A 16,709-nucleotide genomic window follows, 5' to 3' on the forward strand; every position below is an offset into this window, starting at 1 on the left:
AGAGGGACTGATGGGAAGCCTACTTGAAAATCTTTGTTCACACATAACATGAAACTACACCAATTTAATTGCGGTGGATTTTAAATACCTATTAGCTAAAACACAACAGAGCTGCTGTTAGATGAGTTCTAGTGAAGTAAATAAATTTACTTTGATACAGCTGGGTACTTAGGGCTGAATTTTACACTTGTTTAAGATCTGTGCCGTAAGCGAAACTGAACTTGTGCTGAGTATAGTGCATATTAAATGTAGTATTATGATTCCTTCATGCCAATTATAAGTTACTTGCATTCTGGGAAACCTGCCAAAAGTTCGGGTTTGCACAAATGGAGCTCTTAAAAGATCCAAGTCCTAGCCTACAGACATTCAGTATCCAGACAAAAAGTTGTGGGATAATTATAGAAATGGAAGGGACCGTGAGGGTCATCTAGTCCAACCCCTGCAATCTCAACTAAAGCATGCAGGTGGCTTCTGCTTAGTCAGTTCCACTGTCAAATAGCTCTTGCTATCAGAAAATTATTCCTGATGTTGAGCTGAAATCTCTTTTCTTGTAACTTGAATCTATTGGTTTGGGTCCTACCAGAGAAGAACAAATGTTAACGAAAATGAACGTCAGTTAGACCAAGTCTGACTGAATCCTTTTAAAGAAGCATTGCCTAATGCACTTTAAATCAAGCTAGTGAGGTAATGATCTCTGTTCTTATGTTCTGTAGACTGAAGATTATTTAAAGCACAAGACCCGAAACAGACCTGAGCGCTCAGAACTGGTTGATATGCACATTTTACAGGGTAAGATTGAATGAATAAGTTTAAGATCTTGCTATTAGCATACAAAGTCCTTCATAACCAGATTATCTTTGGGACCACCTAATCTTGTATATCCCTACCCAGTCACTTCAATCCCTGGGGGAAACACTCTTAAAGGTGCTGCTTACTCCTGATGTTCATCTTATGTCTGCAAAAAACCAGGGCTTTCAGTATTACATCACATGTCCTTTGGAATGGGCTCCCAGTAAGGAGCCTATAGTGTTGCTATTTCAGGTACCTACTTAAAACACATTAGTTTACTCAAGGGTGATCCAGTTTAGTAGTGTGTATTTCTGATTTACTAATTTGTTGGTGTAATTTTGTTGTTAGCAGTGTATTTTATTGATGATTTTATGGGGATCACGACCTTGAGGTTTCTTTTTACATGTTTGGAAGTATAGAAATACACCACTGAATTGCAAATGAGCTGTTCTATGTTAATAGTCCAGACTTCCGCAAGGGTTTGGGACAACAACTCCCATCATCCCTGACCATTGACGATGTAGTCTGGGGCTAATGGGAATTGTAGTCCAAATCCTCTAGAGGGCACCAGGTTGTGGGAGACTGCCTCCTTAGATGTATTGGACTTCTTGTAGCTGTGGCAAGCCAACAGCGGAAGGCACTTCTGCCATGTTCTGAGTAAGCCTCAGAGTCTTTTGATCCCTCTTCAGGAAAGGTATAAAAGCATCTTTTATTGCCCTAATCTAGGCCTTCTTGGTAGCAATCTCCTGCTTATGGAATGCCCTCCACTTTTGAATTATTTTAGGTTTTAAAACTTTTCTAAAATGTTTGTAATCTTTGTTAGTTTGCCACCTTGGGTTCCTTCAGGGTGGGGACAAGAATAAACATCAAACTGATTGTGATTATGTTTGCATGATGTTATTCTATAAACAAATCTGGGGTGGGTTTTATTTGGGCCTGGCTGGGGCAATTGCTGCTCCAGCATGTATGGCACACACTATACAACTGGAAAAAAATGCACATCTCATGAAGCAAGTTACTCCCTCTTTTAGGTACTGCTTCTTGCACTTCTCATTTAGCGCTTGAAACCAAGTTTTTACTGGGCTTGCAGAAATGACTTTCCTGCATAGTATTCCATGCCCAGCATTGCATTTGAAGGATTGTTTGCTTGTGTGCTCAGCATTCACTCTCCAGCGAACTGTGGCTCAGCCATGCTGGTATGCAGACGCACATGAAGGGTGTGGTGTGCTGGGTGAGAACCTTTAAATTGTTTTGTTTGGCTACAAGGAACTATGTACAGGTAATAGTTTCTGTGTATCTGGAACATTGTTAAAATAGACTGCATATCAGATCAGCAGTGAGAGAAGCTTATCTACAAGCACACCCGTCACCATTGCACTCTGTGGCTGGTTGTGGTTAAAGGTAAAGGTAAAGAACCCCTGACAGTTAAGTCCAGTCGCAGGTGACTGTGGGGTTGCGGTGCTCATCTCGCTTTACAGGCCAAGGGAGCCAGCGTTTGTCCACAGACCGCTTTTTCCGGGTCATGCGGCCAGCATGACTAAGCCGCTTCTGGTGCAATAGAACACCGAAACCAGAGCAGCACACAGAAACACTGTTTACCTTCCCACCAGAGCGGTACCTATTTATCTACTTGCACTGGTGTGCTTTCGAACTGCTAGGTTGGCAGGAGCTGGGACAGAGCAACGGGAGCTCACCCCATTGCGGGGATTCAAACCGCCGACCTTCTGACTGGCAAGCCACAGTTGTTTTATGGTTCAAGAGAGATGCTTTGTGTTATAGGTACACTCAGGTTCTAATTATTGGGAAAGAACTGACATGTTTCTTTTCTATATAAACTTGTCCTGGCATAGAATTTATCCTGTGTTTCTTAGAAGTGATAAAAGGAAAGGAGCTGTGGCACAGGCTGGTTATTTTGTGGAATATATATTTTTACCATTTGGCTTTACAGATTCAGCCACAGAAGGGTCCGTTCAGGCTACTCAGATGAAACTGAAAAGAGCCCGTCTTGCAGACAATCTAAATGAGAAAATTGCTCTTAGGCCAGGTCCTCTGGAGCTGGTGGAAAAGAATATCATTCCTGTTGACTCAGCTGTGAAAGAAGCCATCAAAGGTAATACCAGGAAAGGCACATCAGGTGCTATAGCAACATCCATGCACAGTAGGCTATACAAAAGACTCGCTGTGGAGAGGGTCCCTTGCAATGTGATGTAGGGTTCTTGATGTTTTCTCCATGGGAATGCCTTTGGGAAAATTCCCATAGGAGAGTAGAGATCCATGTTGAAGAGCTAGCAGGATTCTAGTATCCTAGAATGGTTCCTTCATTCCTGCCCTCTTCAAATCCCTCTTCACTAGCAGAGTAGGAAGAAACTTGATCAAAGCCAGACATGTCCCTGGAAAGATTACAGCGTGTAGCAGGAATCTTCCTTCCTTCCACTGCCTACTCTCTGTCTTCCAGCCTTGCAGGGGCTTTTGTGATAGAGCCTGTCTTTCCCAGCACTTTACTTATCAGCAAAAGCCAAGGGTCAAGCGCTTTTGCCTGCTAGTTTGCGGGATATTGCACAGGAACACTTTCCAGAACCCGCTGAGTGGCAGAGAAGCATCATCTGGCATAAGCCACATTGATTCGTGGAGAGGCAAAATGGGTCGCATCTTTGCAGCATTTCTCAAAGGAGGTTGCAGGATGAAAACACCATGCAAGCTATTGATTTGGTGAATTGTTTGGGGGCACATTCTTGATGAGTTTCTTGGAATATTCTCACCATGGTGCACAAGTGGCATTTGACCCCCAATATTTTTTTTGTGGGCTTCCAAGACACACACACACCCTAATTGTCTTTTAAAAATTGACTGCTCCTATTTCCCCACTCCCACAAATTCCCAGCTGTGACTCCAGAATGTCAAAAGGTTTTTTTTTTGTGACCCCAACCTCCAAGACTCTTAAAATGTGCCCTATATTTTTAAAAAATAAAATGACCTTGCCCACTTTTACACTTTAGTCACACCCACTTTGAAATGTGCATTTAAAAACAAATTTGCATTTTTAAACAAATAGTCTGAACTAAAACAGAGACGATGCAATTTGAAATGGGATACTGATTGCATTCTGCAGAGTTGTGAACTTTTGGGATAAAAACAAGAGCCTTCTAATGATGCTATCCTTGAAGGTTCTGGATTTATTAAAGATCTGCTATCTTGCAGGGGGGAGGGTCTGAAGACTGATGGGTGCAAGCTGTGGCACATATAATATAGTGCCTCAAGCAAAATCATGAACATCTTCAAAAACAGTTGAAAAGAAAGATCCTCATTTAAAAACAACAAACCAATAACATAATAACAATCCTGAAAATGTGTGTTCCACGGGAGAATCAGAACCTCATGGGAAATCAGACAGTTCCAGTAACCAATGTTTGAGAATTATTTATTTATTTAAAGAATTTGTAATCCCGTTCTGCAGCTGAAAATGATTCCAGAGCAGCTTATAGAGCAATTAAGAAACATGGGAACCCTCAGGCTTCTGATCTAAAATGCAGAACTCAAAAGGAGGAAAGGATGGAGTGAGGAGGGGGAAAGCAAGCTGAAGCAGCAGTTCTTAAACTTGCAAAATGTTCACAAAGGCCAGCTGGTGTGGAAACTGTTCAGGGAGAGGAGTCAAGGAGCTAGTCCCTCTCAATAGTCATGCTTCCCATCTCTCCGTCTGATGCACTCTGGTGAGATGACTGCTCCCAGGATGACTGAGAAAGGCCAGTGGAATGGCTCTGCTGCCCTTATCTCCCCCTGTGCCTGCAGCCTGAAGGAATGACTTTTGTACTTAGCACGGTTTTATTTCTACCCATGTTATGATGGGGCATGACATAAATTTTGTGGTCAATGCTATGCATTCTTCTGTAATTTACACCAATTGCTGAATTCAGAATTTTATTAGCATACCATTTTCATGCTAACGAACCACTGCTTCATTAGTGGTTTTCTATAATAGTTCTTAGTTGAATGTTTGTCAGCCATAACTGAATTTGCTGCTTTAGTACTTGCTTTTGAGCACAAATAAATCACAGCTTTACCTACCTGACTGGAACAAGAAATTGTACACCTGTGAATACTTTAATGTGTTAAAATCACTTGTCTGCTTTGCTACATGTACATTTGTTGAAAACTTACTGCCATTCAGAATCATCTATCACCGAGTCTTTTTCTTCCTTCCTGCCGCAGGTACCCAAGCAAACTTCTCTAAATCCTCAGATGCTTTTGCTTTTGACGAAGATAGTAGCAATGATGGGCTGTCCCCAGAGCAGATCAGAAGCGAGGATTCCCAGGGATCCACAGAATCAGCAGCCGGAATCAAAATTTCAGAAGCAACGTTACCCACAATGTCAGGGACAACTCAGGTAAAACGGTATTTCTTACTTTTGGACAGATGAGACTTTGGATTAAATTTGCAGAACCAAGCCACACCCACCTCTCACAAGCTCAATCCAGGTCAGAAAACATGCGCTTGGATTCAGCACAGTGAGTGTGCTTCCAAATCAGTCCCTCTGCTATAAACTTTTTACGCTTGTCTTCACCCCCCGTCAGCATCCAGTACTGGACAATGAGTACAAGAGCTTCTATTAGGAAAAAATGTCTGATGCCAGAGGAAGCATATTCCTCTCCTCGGGGCTGGAATAAGAACCCGTTGTGGGTAAAAAGATGCGATGCATGCCAAGATCTCTCTGAGGGCACTGTAGCCTATGGAGGAAGCCAGCTGTAAGGTCAGCCTCTGGTGGTTACATAAAACATGGGGGTGTCCTGCAAAGGATCCTGAGCCACTGTTAACCTGAATACGACATATTCTTGGCTTGGAGTGCCCTCCTCCATTCCGGCAGTTTTGTTACACAGTGTACTTGGCATGGGGCACCTCCATTTTCCAAGCACTTATGGCACAGAGCCCAACGATTCGTCCATTTGGTTTCCCTAATAACACTAGCCTGATAAATGCGATTGGTCTCAGCTGTGTAGAAATGCCATGGCAGGGAGTCCCGAGTCACCAACAAAATATGCTGATTGATTATGATGGAGACTGAGAAATTGGGGGCCTCCAAGGTAGATTTTGTTGATTTTTTACAAAACATTTATTTATAGAATGTCCGTTACAGAAGGACTTTACATTTATCAGTTGGTGGATTGGATTTAGCTAGCTAGCCGTTTTAAGATCAAGTGATTTCAGGAGTGTAGTTCACTGCGCTCACAGCTTGTCATCCATTTCTTTTACCTACTTCAGTGTTAAGCCCATTTTATATGGAACCATATCCCTATGGAAGACTGCCTTCTGTCGGCAATCCATGCTATTGCTTTAGCATCTACCGTAGATCCTCTTAATTGCATAGAGCAGCATTGCCCAGCCTAATACACGCCAGCTTGCTTTGAACTACAATCCCCATTGGATATTGTGAGTTGTAGTCCAGTAACATCAGGTGGTCACTAGGTTAAGGCTGGTGCACATAGTTTCCAGGAGCATCTGATGCTGGCAAGGAAACTTCCATGTTATGCTGCTCTAAATACGGAACACGGTGAGATGCCAGTTGAAAAAAGTGATAACATGTGGACCAGTCCTAGTTCAGGCTCCAAACAAAGTCAAGATAACTAGTCCTGAGCAAGACTAGCATGGAGCATTTCTGTAATAGTCGGTAAGCTGCCTGCATGTGGATAGGCTTCTTGAAAGTGTGCATATTGATGTTTATTAATTTCTATGTATTTTAATTCCAGGATCATTCCCGTGGCTCTGAAAATAATACGGCTGATATGACATCTCTGAGGAATGGCCAGCCAGAAAGTCCTAAACAACAGAATGGGCAACAAACGCCTCCTGGCACTGTTACTACATCTGCAAAGGTATGAGCCTAACCTCCCACTATGTAGGAAGAAAAATTGTTAACATGGCCTATTGGCTAGACAACAGCTAGCACTCATCTGCAGTAAGGGGGGTGGGACTGGTTTTAGGTGTTTGGCGAGGTGAGTTACAGAATCTCCAAGTGTTGGCTTTGCTTGGAGATGGGAGTCGCTAGGAACTACCCAGACTGTACCTCCTTGTGTCACAAAACTGGGTCCATTAGAATTCTGGGGTGAAAGTACCTGCAAAAGGAGCAAGCTGAGACTTTGATGATCTGTTGAAGCCAAGCTGTTTCCATCAATAGCGCCAACAGGACCTTGTGTTAGATGGCTCATTCATCTGTCTCAGGAATTGTGGAATTCTATGAAGCTGTCATGGGCACTACAAAATACCCATTTCAGAGAGGGAAAATGGCAATACTCAGAAATATTGCCCCAGACAACAGAAATAATATCCATGCATACGCCAAACCAAACACTGGTATATTTTAAACTACTAATTTCCATTTATATTTTGATTTTTTTTTTTTAAAAAGTTGCTTAACTTTTATGGATAATTTTAATGTATATTTAACCACAAAATAACAGACAAACCACTTATGCACGTATCTCTTCCCAAAACATCTAGGGAAACTCTGCCCTTCAAAACAGACAAAATACTCCCTTGTCCCTCTAGGGCAACAAGAGGGCCCTCTGTTCCTTTTCTTATGATATTTAGAGAGAAGTTGGAAGGCAAAGCACTGCCCTATAGCTTTCCTTCTTTACTCCTTTCCTATGGAGGTGGACTCAGAGGCATTCTGGGGGAAAGGGGGGTAGCTGGATGCTGCCCAAGCTAAAAATGTAAGAAACATTTAAAAGCCCTAAAGCAACGATGGGCAACATGGTGTCCTGCCCATGTTACAGACTACAGCTCCAGTCACCCTTGAGCACTGGTCATGCTAGCTATGGATAATGGGAGTTGTAATTCCAAACACACCTAATGTTTAAAAATGGTCACCGGGGAGGTGACCTGAGGACTGCCCCATTATGTTGGGGGCAGCAGGCCTATCTTAAGGCTGCTTTACATGTTGAGATTTTATATTTGGGTCAGAGTATCCAAGTACAAAATACGCCAGTACTGTGACGATTGTAAAACATGCATTAGTATATTATTAGATACATATCATTTAAAAATTCTTGGAAGTGTCATCTGGGTAAGGACCAGATTGCTGCTTCAGACTGTTTTAAAAGGAATGTGTGGCTAATAAATATATAAACATGCCCTTTACAAATGATGTGGTGCCTGTATATTTTGTTCCTTGTACTCAACTACAGAAGGTCAGATGGGAAGAAGGGATGTACAAACACGTCTCAATTACAATATTCATTTGCACTTTCTTCTGATGTTTTCCATTCCTATGCAATTGGTTTATTTTGCAAAAGTTTGTGTGCTGTTTCATTGCCTGCTGATGTGGAAATACTTGTAATTTCTAACATATTTTTTTTTATGTAGCACACATTAGACACATATATCTCAGCCATCAACAGATAACTTACAAATGAGTTACATTCCTTGTGTTTTCTGGGGGGGGGGGACCATGTTAGTATTTTGCAGTAAAAAACGTAGAGTCTTCTACTTCTTGCTATCTTGATTTCACAGTTCAATATAAACTTGTCATAGAATCAGAGTTGGAAGGGACCCTGAGGATCATCTAGTCCAACCCCCTACAATGCAGGAATATGCAGCGACCTTGGCATTATCAGCACCATGCTCTAACCAGCTGAGCTACATGATCATCCTATCTTGCTTATTCACTCAGGCATCAGGAACAGTTTAGTTATAAGTCAAGGTAACCCCAGGAAGTGTGGTTTTCCATGTGAAAAGAATAAGGAGCAATGCATTCCACTGGCTTTTAAAATACACAAGAGGATACAGATTAAGTCTGAAATTGTAACCCTACTTGGAAGTCAGTGGGATTTACTTCTGAGTAGACATTGTTGGAATTGCAGTGTTAGTGCATATAGGCTGCCTTAGGGTGCAAACAACACTTTAGAAACAAGGAAAGCAAAGAGGCACCTGTATACATGATGATGTACCATATTTTTTGCTCTATAAGACTCACTTTTATCCTCCTAAAAAGTAAGGGGAAATGTGTGTGCGTCTTATGGAGCAAATGCAGGCTGCGCAGCTATCCCAGAAGTCAGAACAGCAAGAGGGATCACTGCTTTCGCTATGCAGCGATCCCTCTTGCTGTTCTGGCTTCTGGGATTCAGAATATTTTTTTTCTTGCTTTCCTCCTCCAAAAACTAGGTATGTCTTGTGGTCTGGTGCGTCTTATAGAGCGAAAAATACGGTAAATAATATATATAGCAAAGCAATTTACATATCTATTTACACATAACATGTTCATGTGGTGTGTTGTTTTTTTTAGTTCGTTGTAGATAATTTAGGTAAATAGTTTCCACAGCGAGTGTCTCTGCCAGTGGGGATAAAATGGGCAGATTAAAGGAAATTTGCTTGATATTCTGTTTTCAGTGGATTCCTTTGACAACCCTAGTGAGAAGGGACATCTATTATGACTTCACACAGTCTTGATACTATCTCCACTGACTTGCAGGCTGACAGGCCCTGGGCACAGTAGCTTGCTAAACTTTCTAACTAACTTCAGTTACTCCATGTTGCAGATAATCTTATTGAAATTTTTATTTGTGCCCCGTTTAGTCAAAACCATCAAGCGATAGCAAGAATCGCCACAAAAAGCCCAAGGAGATGAAGCCAAAAGTGAAGAAGCTTAAGTACCACCAGTACATTCCCCCAGACCAGAAGGCGGAAAAGTCCCCTCCGCCCATGGACTCGGCCTATGCAAGGCTCCTGCAGCAGCAGCAGCTCTTTCTGCAGCTCCAGATCCTCAGCCAGCAGCAGCAGCACCGGCACCAGCAGCACTTCAACTATCCGGGGCCCCATTCCATGCAGCTGAAGTGAGTTGGTAACGGAAAGGTTTCCTAGAGTGACCTTTCCACCTTACCCAGGTTTGATTTCTTGCCGCAATCAATTTGGGGCACATTCCAGCCCATTAGCCCCTTTTAAGCTTTGTTAATTTAAATAGGAAATTAAAGTGTGTGCTTAAGAGAGAGAGCCTCTCCCTTTTAAGTGTGGTCAACTCTTCCAAACTTCAGCAGGATTGTACCCTTCAGGAGAACAGTGGTGATGCAGTAAATTTTATTGCAAAGCAACTCAGGTTGGTCAACCCATCGCACAAGTGCTATAAAACAGGCAAAGTGTAACTCCTATTTTCAGAAAGGTAACCAAATTATACCAGCTGCTATTCAGATTTTTCAAGCTAAAGTGTCATCCCAGCTGCTTTTTGGGACCCCAATATGGATAGAAGCATATAATAGTGATTTAGATAAGATACACTCAGGTTTCTTGAGATGTAACCTGGGGATCCTAAGTTCACTCAAGTATGAGACGATGTATGCAGAACTAGGTATACATGTGATGGAATATTGGATGAGGGCTAGCACTATAAAATACTGGCTGCGTTGCCATTTTCGCTGCCAACCTTCGAGTCTGCTCTCTGACTTACTTAAGAACTCTTATAAATCCAGATGGTTCCAGCTCTTACATAGCAAAATCAGATCTATTGGTATTGACTTGGAATCCTGGTATAATTCAAGTGAGCAATATATTTATTGCAATATTCAAACTAGATTAAGAGACATTCATCAAATCATAAATAAAATTTGCTCCCCCAAGTTCTATGGTTTAAATACGACAGATAACAGGGTCACTTAAATCTCAAAATTAATAATTCCAGCCCGACGCAGGGCCTTTATGTGAGCCCAGCTGAACATTTCCCCTCAACTCTTGTCAAAGGCAGATATTTAAACATCCCCAGAAATGACAGACATTGCAGATGTTATTTGAACGTGCCAGACACTGTAGAACATATCCTTTTCTACTGTCCATTGTACAAACAGCTATGTAAACACATGCTATCTCCTTTTTTGGGAAGTCTAACATCATGGCACAATGAAAATATCAGATTCTATCTGTCTGACATTAACTCAGAAGTAATTGCAAAGGTGCTGAGTTTTCATCAATAGTATCTCTTAGGGCGGTGACTGGCACTATTTAGCAGGAAGAAATCCCAATGAAAATCCTTGTAATTATATATTTTACACGGCTTTTATTTATATATATGGATGTTTTATGATGGCCTGTACTTGTAATGCCTAATAAAGGTTTGGTGAAGTAAGAAAAAATACTGGTATTTAAAAAAGAATAAGAAAGACGAAAGGGGGAAAAAGTTCTGCACTTTTATTTTTTATAGGCAACCCAATGAGCAAATGGCCAAAACCTCAAACTCTTCCCCATCGACAGTCGCCAACAGCCCTCTTTCCCCTGGGAAGGGAAGCTTTTCAGGGCAATCCTGCATTTCGTCTCTCAAGCCAGGTCCTCTCCCATCCAACCTGGATGATTTAAAAGTGAGTATTGAATGCAAAAGTTGATGAAAAGTGTAAAACCTTTTGTGGGGTATATAAAACTGCATGTGGCAGTGTCTTCCTCCAGCAAACACATGGTTAACACACGTGCACTTCGGTCAATATCCCAAATTAATCACAATTCAAATATCACATAAATTGAAGCAGTCAAACACCACCATAGGATCAGCAGACCAATTAGGGTCAGTGGACTGTAGAGAAAAGACCAAATTATTATTTGCCAAAGCTGACTTAGAACTAATAAAATCGGACCTCGTAGCTTGTTTAAAAACAGATAGGAGAGCCAATTCTATTTCAATAATATTCGTTGTTTAAGAATACAAACCATTATTTTACTAACACACTAAATTAAAACAAAATTAACACAAAGGCAACCCTGGAACAAGAAAAAAGCTCAAGCATTAAAAATAACACACGTTAAGAAATCAATTGAAACCAAGTTCCCTAAGCGAACACTTATATACACACAGGCACGTGCCAGAGGCACAACCCCAGGCAGCTGTTGCTGAAAATATAGGCCATCCACAGGAAGCAAAGTAATGGGAAGTTCAACAAGTTCTGATGTCCTGCCTAGTCTTCACCCGGAGGACTTGCCTGTGCCCAAAGGGCTGCAGCTCCTAAGCAGGGACAGGAGAGTCTCCTCAGGAGTAATGAGGGTTGACTGGAAAGCATGCCTTCTCTTTCCCCCAAGCTTCTCAAGAAGCACTGCTCTGTCTGTATCTAAAATGTAAGAAGGGCATCCCAGGTCAAAACTGGCCACAAATTCATTAGGTGTAGGCAGTGCTATTTTTCTAGAAAAAGAGGTGCCAGAACTCACTATGAACGCCTCCCTTAGACGTTCTCTTAGAATGGCAATGGAGCCCACCTGAGAGGTGCTGGAACTGAATTCCGGCTGAAAAATAAGCCCTGGGTGCAGACGTTCAGTCCCGCTCCAGACTTATTACAATAAACTTGCATAATTTGAATTTGAAAACAGGGATGCAGAAAAGGGAGGTATGGGGAAGTCGTTGAAATAAGGCTTAAGAAAAAGAGGTTATGAAATTATACGTGTTTATATGTTTGTTTGTCTATGTATTGTTAGTTGTAAAGTGTTTTAATTCATGTTGGAAAATCAATAAAAATTTATAAAAAAAAACCCACATAATTTGAATTTGGACAGCATAGCACCTGAGAGAATGCTAAGACAATAGAAATAAGTAGAGATGTCCAAGTAACGGTGTGCAAAGCAGCACAGGGACAAACTGACGTATCCAGTCCAATTAATAGCAGCCATTTTGGAGCCCAAACTTTACCCAGCCCAACTCTATGTCCGTGCAAATAATCTTTGGTTTAGATTTGGATCAGGGTCCACTGTAAGCAGGTTGCTATGTTGCCACAAAGTTGAACTGAAAAGCGACCTTGCCAGTGACTAAACGGCTTTCATTCCAGGTGTCGGAGCTGAGGCAGCAGCTCCGAATAAGGGGCCTCCCTGTATCAGGTACGAAAACGGCCTTGATGGAACGCCTGCGGCCCTTCCAGGAGTGCAGCGGGGGTTCTGTGCCCAGCTTCAATGAGATAACCACCGTCACCTTCCCAGTGACGCCAACCAACTCTCTCTCCAGCTACCAGTCGCAGTCTTCGACCAGCCTGCTGTCCAATGGCTTTTACCACTTTGGCAGCACCAGCTCTACTCCCCCCATCTCCCCAGCTTCCTCAGACCTATCGGTGAATGGCTCCCTGCCAGACAGTTTCAACGAAGGACCAATGTCTTCCCCCCATTTTGTCTTGCACCCTTCCCCTGTGCAAGGCGGGTGTGAAGAAAGTCTGATGGGAAGCATGAATGGCGCTGGCATCCAGCTCGACGTGGAAAGGGTTGACACAGAGAAAGACAAGATGCTGGTGGAAAAGCAGAAGGTCATCAATGAGCTGACATGGAAACTGCAGCAAGAGCAGAGGCAAGTGGAAGAGCTGAGGATGCAGCTGCAGAAGCGCAAAAGGAGCCACGGCTTGGACGAGAAGCAGCCCTCTCCACACTTCTTCGGCTTTCCGATCAAGCAAGAAAACCCAGCGTCCAGTTGTCCCTTTGCCTCTAAGCAAGCTCCGTTGAAAGGCCAGGCTAGCAACTCGGACACACTGAGAAACTGTGGGACACCTCAGCTGCCCCATCTTGTAAATAGCCATTGCATGGAACCGCCAGGACAGAGCGGCATACTGTCCTCCACATTCCTAAGCCCACAGTGCTCTCCCCAGCATTCTCCACTAGAGGCAGCAAAGAGTCCACAACACATCAGCCTTCCACCCTCACCAAACAGCCATTACCTCCTCTCTGTGTCCCCCAGCACTCAGGGAGAAGGACGCAGCAGCTCTCCACAGCCCAGCAGCCATCTTCGCACAGCTCCAGTAAGAAAGCTACTTATTATTATTATTATTATTGGGGGGGGTGCAGAGTTAGGGAAGGGTGTTAAAGCAGCTCCCATTCTATCCCAAACTGCTCAGCGCTTCAAAGGCACTTTGAACTGTGCCCAGAATCAGACTGGGGGGCAGTGCAATGTTTCAAAACTGGCAGGCTGCGTTCCATGTGTCCAGGCCCAGTTTACCTACTGTAGCTATTATTGCTTCTCAGTTGATGAAATACCAAACAGGAAAGGAGGAGTATCTTTTAAGTGCCCATCTTCCAGTGATTAAAATATACACAATCTGTTGATTTGAATTCAAGTTGCAGAACGGCCTTTCAAGGATGGTGGCATACACATAGCAGAGTAGGTTCAACTTTTTCAGAAGTCATTAAGAAACTGGACACTACCAACCCTTCCACATATACAGCTTAATCACCACCCTTGGTGCCCCTGTAAGTCTCTCCTGCCCATTCAAAAGAAAGTATATCCCCTAAGCCATGGGTAGGCAAACTAAAGCCCGGGGGCTGGATCCGGCCCAATCGCTTTCTAAATCTGGCCTGTGGACAGTCCAGGAAACTGTGTGTTTTTACATGAGTAGAATGTGTGCTTTTATTTAAAATGCACCTCTGGGTTATTTGGGGCATAGGAATTCATTCATTTCCCCCCCAAAAAACATAGTCCGGCCCCCCACAAGGTCTGAGGGACAGTGGACCGGCACCCTGCTGAAAAAGTTGGCTCACCCCTGCCCTAAGCCTTTATTGTCAGATGCTGCAGTTTTTCTGCTAGTGGGTGGGGGAATTCAATATTATTTCAAAATTCCTTTGCAGAACTTTGTAAGTGCCATTATCAACGGCAAAACTGTTATTACAGCAAGGGAGATGGGCTGCCGGAGCCTTGACTTTTGTCTCATGCTTCCACTGGATTTGCAATGCGATCGCCTCATTGACTGTTGATTTGTTCCCATGTGCAATAGGTAAATTTATGGAGGCAACTGCTGAATAGCAGTCTTGGTCCAAGTTTGGCTTGATCCCTGTGATTGATTTTGATTCCATACAGGTGCCAGTACAAGGTAGTCAGAAGTATTCCATTCTGTCTCCTGGCTTTTGCAAGTCAAATGCTGCCCTCCCAGATGGAAAGCAGCCACCACCCTACGCTGATGCTGTGAAACAGGTAACAGTCTGGTGCTTGGCTGCAGATCGCTTGCTTTGATTGTTATGTACATCAAAGCCAATTGCAGATTTGAGAGTGTTGTGTGACCTATGAGTGAAAGCAGATGATTACCGACAGACTTGAAAACTGAATTTATTGTTGTAGAAAGAGTTATATACAGTCAATTGGATTAAAAGCAAATGCAAATTCATTCAACCTCTTATTTGTTCAGACATTGAATAAGCAGCTGAAGTGATTCAGGTGACTTCTGTTGGAAGGGCCATCTGAATTTTTAGAAGAAACAGAATGATCTCTGAATGAACTAAGTTTGAAAGCTACAGCTGAACACTTGGTTCAAAAAAGTACACACAAGAGCACTGCAGGATGACCCCTAAAGAGGTAATTGCAGTGGGTCACACAAAGTTTGTGTGGGTTAACAGGAGCCAACGTAAGCATACTTACTAGGAAGTAAGTACCAATGAATGTGGTGGGATTTTATTCTAAGTAACATTAGTTACTTAGTGAAGGAGGGAGTTTTCATTCCACTTTGGGAGGGCTATTGATCTTGCTTCTCTGAGGCTTTTATGAACTATAACGGTATTAATTGTAATACATAACAGCCTACTATATGCACAAAAAACTGCTCGAGTATTGTAGGAGACCTGCTTCAACTAGTTACTAAGGAATCATTGTTTATTTAACATGCCTGTCAAGGAGCTTCATCATCCTAATATGTCTGAGGCTTCAGCTTTCTTTTGAAAGCATCTCTCAATATCCATCAAAGCTGATTTTTATAGTATAGTAGTGTGTGGCTCCAGTACCAACTTCCTAACATCCCTTGCTTTTGTTCTTGCTGCAGCAGATGACCCGAAGCCAGCAAATGGATGAACTGTTGGATGTGCTTATTGAAACTGGAGGTAGGTGATGTCCATAAGGCAAGACTGTTGGTTCTGCTCAAAGAAAGTATGAGCGAAGTCTCTGGCTGCCCAAAGAGGGTGCACTGTGATTGCTGTGTCTGCACTAACTAACCCCTAGCCCCAATGCTCTTCATTGCCTGGAGGGTGGTACCCAAAATGGCAATTTCAGAGAATTTCCCCTAATCATAGTAAGCCATAATTTGAGCCCAATGCCTACTGCTAAATGTAGCCATGGTCATAGCCCATGAAAGAAAGTGCTGCTCCCAAAGCACATTTTCTTGATGGGCTTATTTTAAGTAACCAGATGTGGCCTTCCAGCTGTCACTGGACTCCAACTCACATCAGCCTCAGTCAGAGATGATGGGAGATGAAGCCCAACATCTGGAGGGCCATAGTTTAGCCACCCTTGTACTAAAAACAGATGTGAAAAACTTTGCGCTTAAATAGATTTGTGTGGTCTTAACAATCAGAATCTGATAAGCATACAGGAATCAATCTGTCTGACATTAACCTGGAAGTAACTGCAAGGGTGGCTGAGTTTTGGTCAACAGTATCTCTTAGAGTGGTGAATGGCACTATTTAGTGGGAAGAAATCCCATTTTTATATAGTTTACATGGCTATTTATTTGTATATATTTTAAATTTTATATATCAATGTTTTATACTTGTAATGCCTAATAATGGTTTGGTGAAGTATTAAGATTCCAGTTGCTGTAGGACGTCCCATACTCATCCACTCATCTTTTTCCCTCTTAACAAGTCCTTGCTAACACACATATACTTAGTGATAATTTCTTCTCCTGATTTCCTTCCTGCAGTCCTTGGATGGAGCACCTACTGTGTTCCCTGACCACAATCTGCTGCTGGCTCTTCTGTGATCTTTCTGTTCTTCTCACCCAGGCATTCCTAGTTACACCTTACAGGCTCACAGAACCACCAAGTAGATTCCTGATGTGCCAGGTTGATCTAGCATAACATCACATAAAGCTATATCCAACCAAAAGAAAAGTAGGAAACACTTCTTTGACAGCAACAGCGAATTACGATGTGCTCCATTGGGTATCTCATACTGTAGACAAAGGAGTCTGCTGTCTTGACAGGCAGTAATCATTGATGTGCAAGATGTTTTATA

General features: G+C 42.6%; 1 protein-coding gene across 8 annotated transcripts in view; it reads left to right on the forward strand.

Annotated features, from left to right (window-relative positions):
• Window positions 1-16,709, forward strand: part of MYOCD (myocardin) — a 215,121-nt gene that overhangs the window by 197,317 nt on the left and 1,095 nt on the right. For all 8 annotated transcript variants that reach the window (XM_083597693.1, XM_083597698.1, XM_083597695.1 and 5 more), the window contains 9 exons: window positions 714-789; window positions 2,738-2,899; window positions 4,996-5,171; window positions 6,529-6,654; window positions 9,353-9,609; window positions 10,965-11,118; window positions 12,565-13,515; window positions 14,568-14,681; window positions 15,520-15,577. In XM_083597693.1, the coding sequence (XP_083453819.1) occupies window positions 714-789; window positions 2,738-2,899; window positions 4,996-5,171; window positions 6,529-6,654; window positions 9,353-9,609; window positions 10,965-11,118; window positions 12,565-13,515; window positions 14,568-14,681; window positions 15,520-15,577 (2,074 nt within the window). The remainder of the gene's footprint in view (window positions 1-713; window positions 790-2,737; window positions 2,900-4,995; window positions 5,172-6,528; window positions 6,655-9,352; window positions 9,610-10,964; window positions 11,119-12,564; window positions 13,516-14,567; window positions 14,682-15,519; window positions 15,578-16,709) is intronic.

The sequence above is a fragment of the Podarcis filfolensis genome, assembly GCF_964270895.1.
Source record: "Podarcis filfolensis genome assembly, chromosome: 2".
Lineage (NCBI taxonomy): Eukaryota > Metazoa > Chordata > Lepidosauria > Squamata > Lacertidae > Podarcis > Podarcis filfolensis.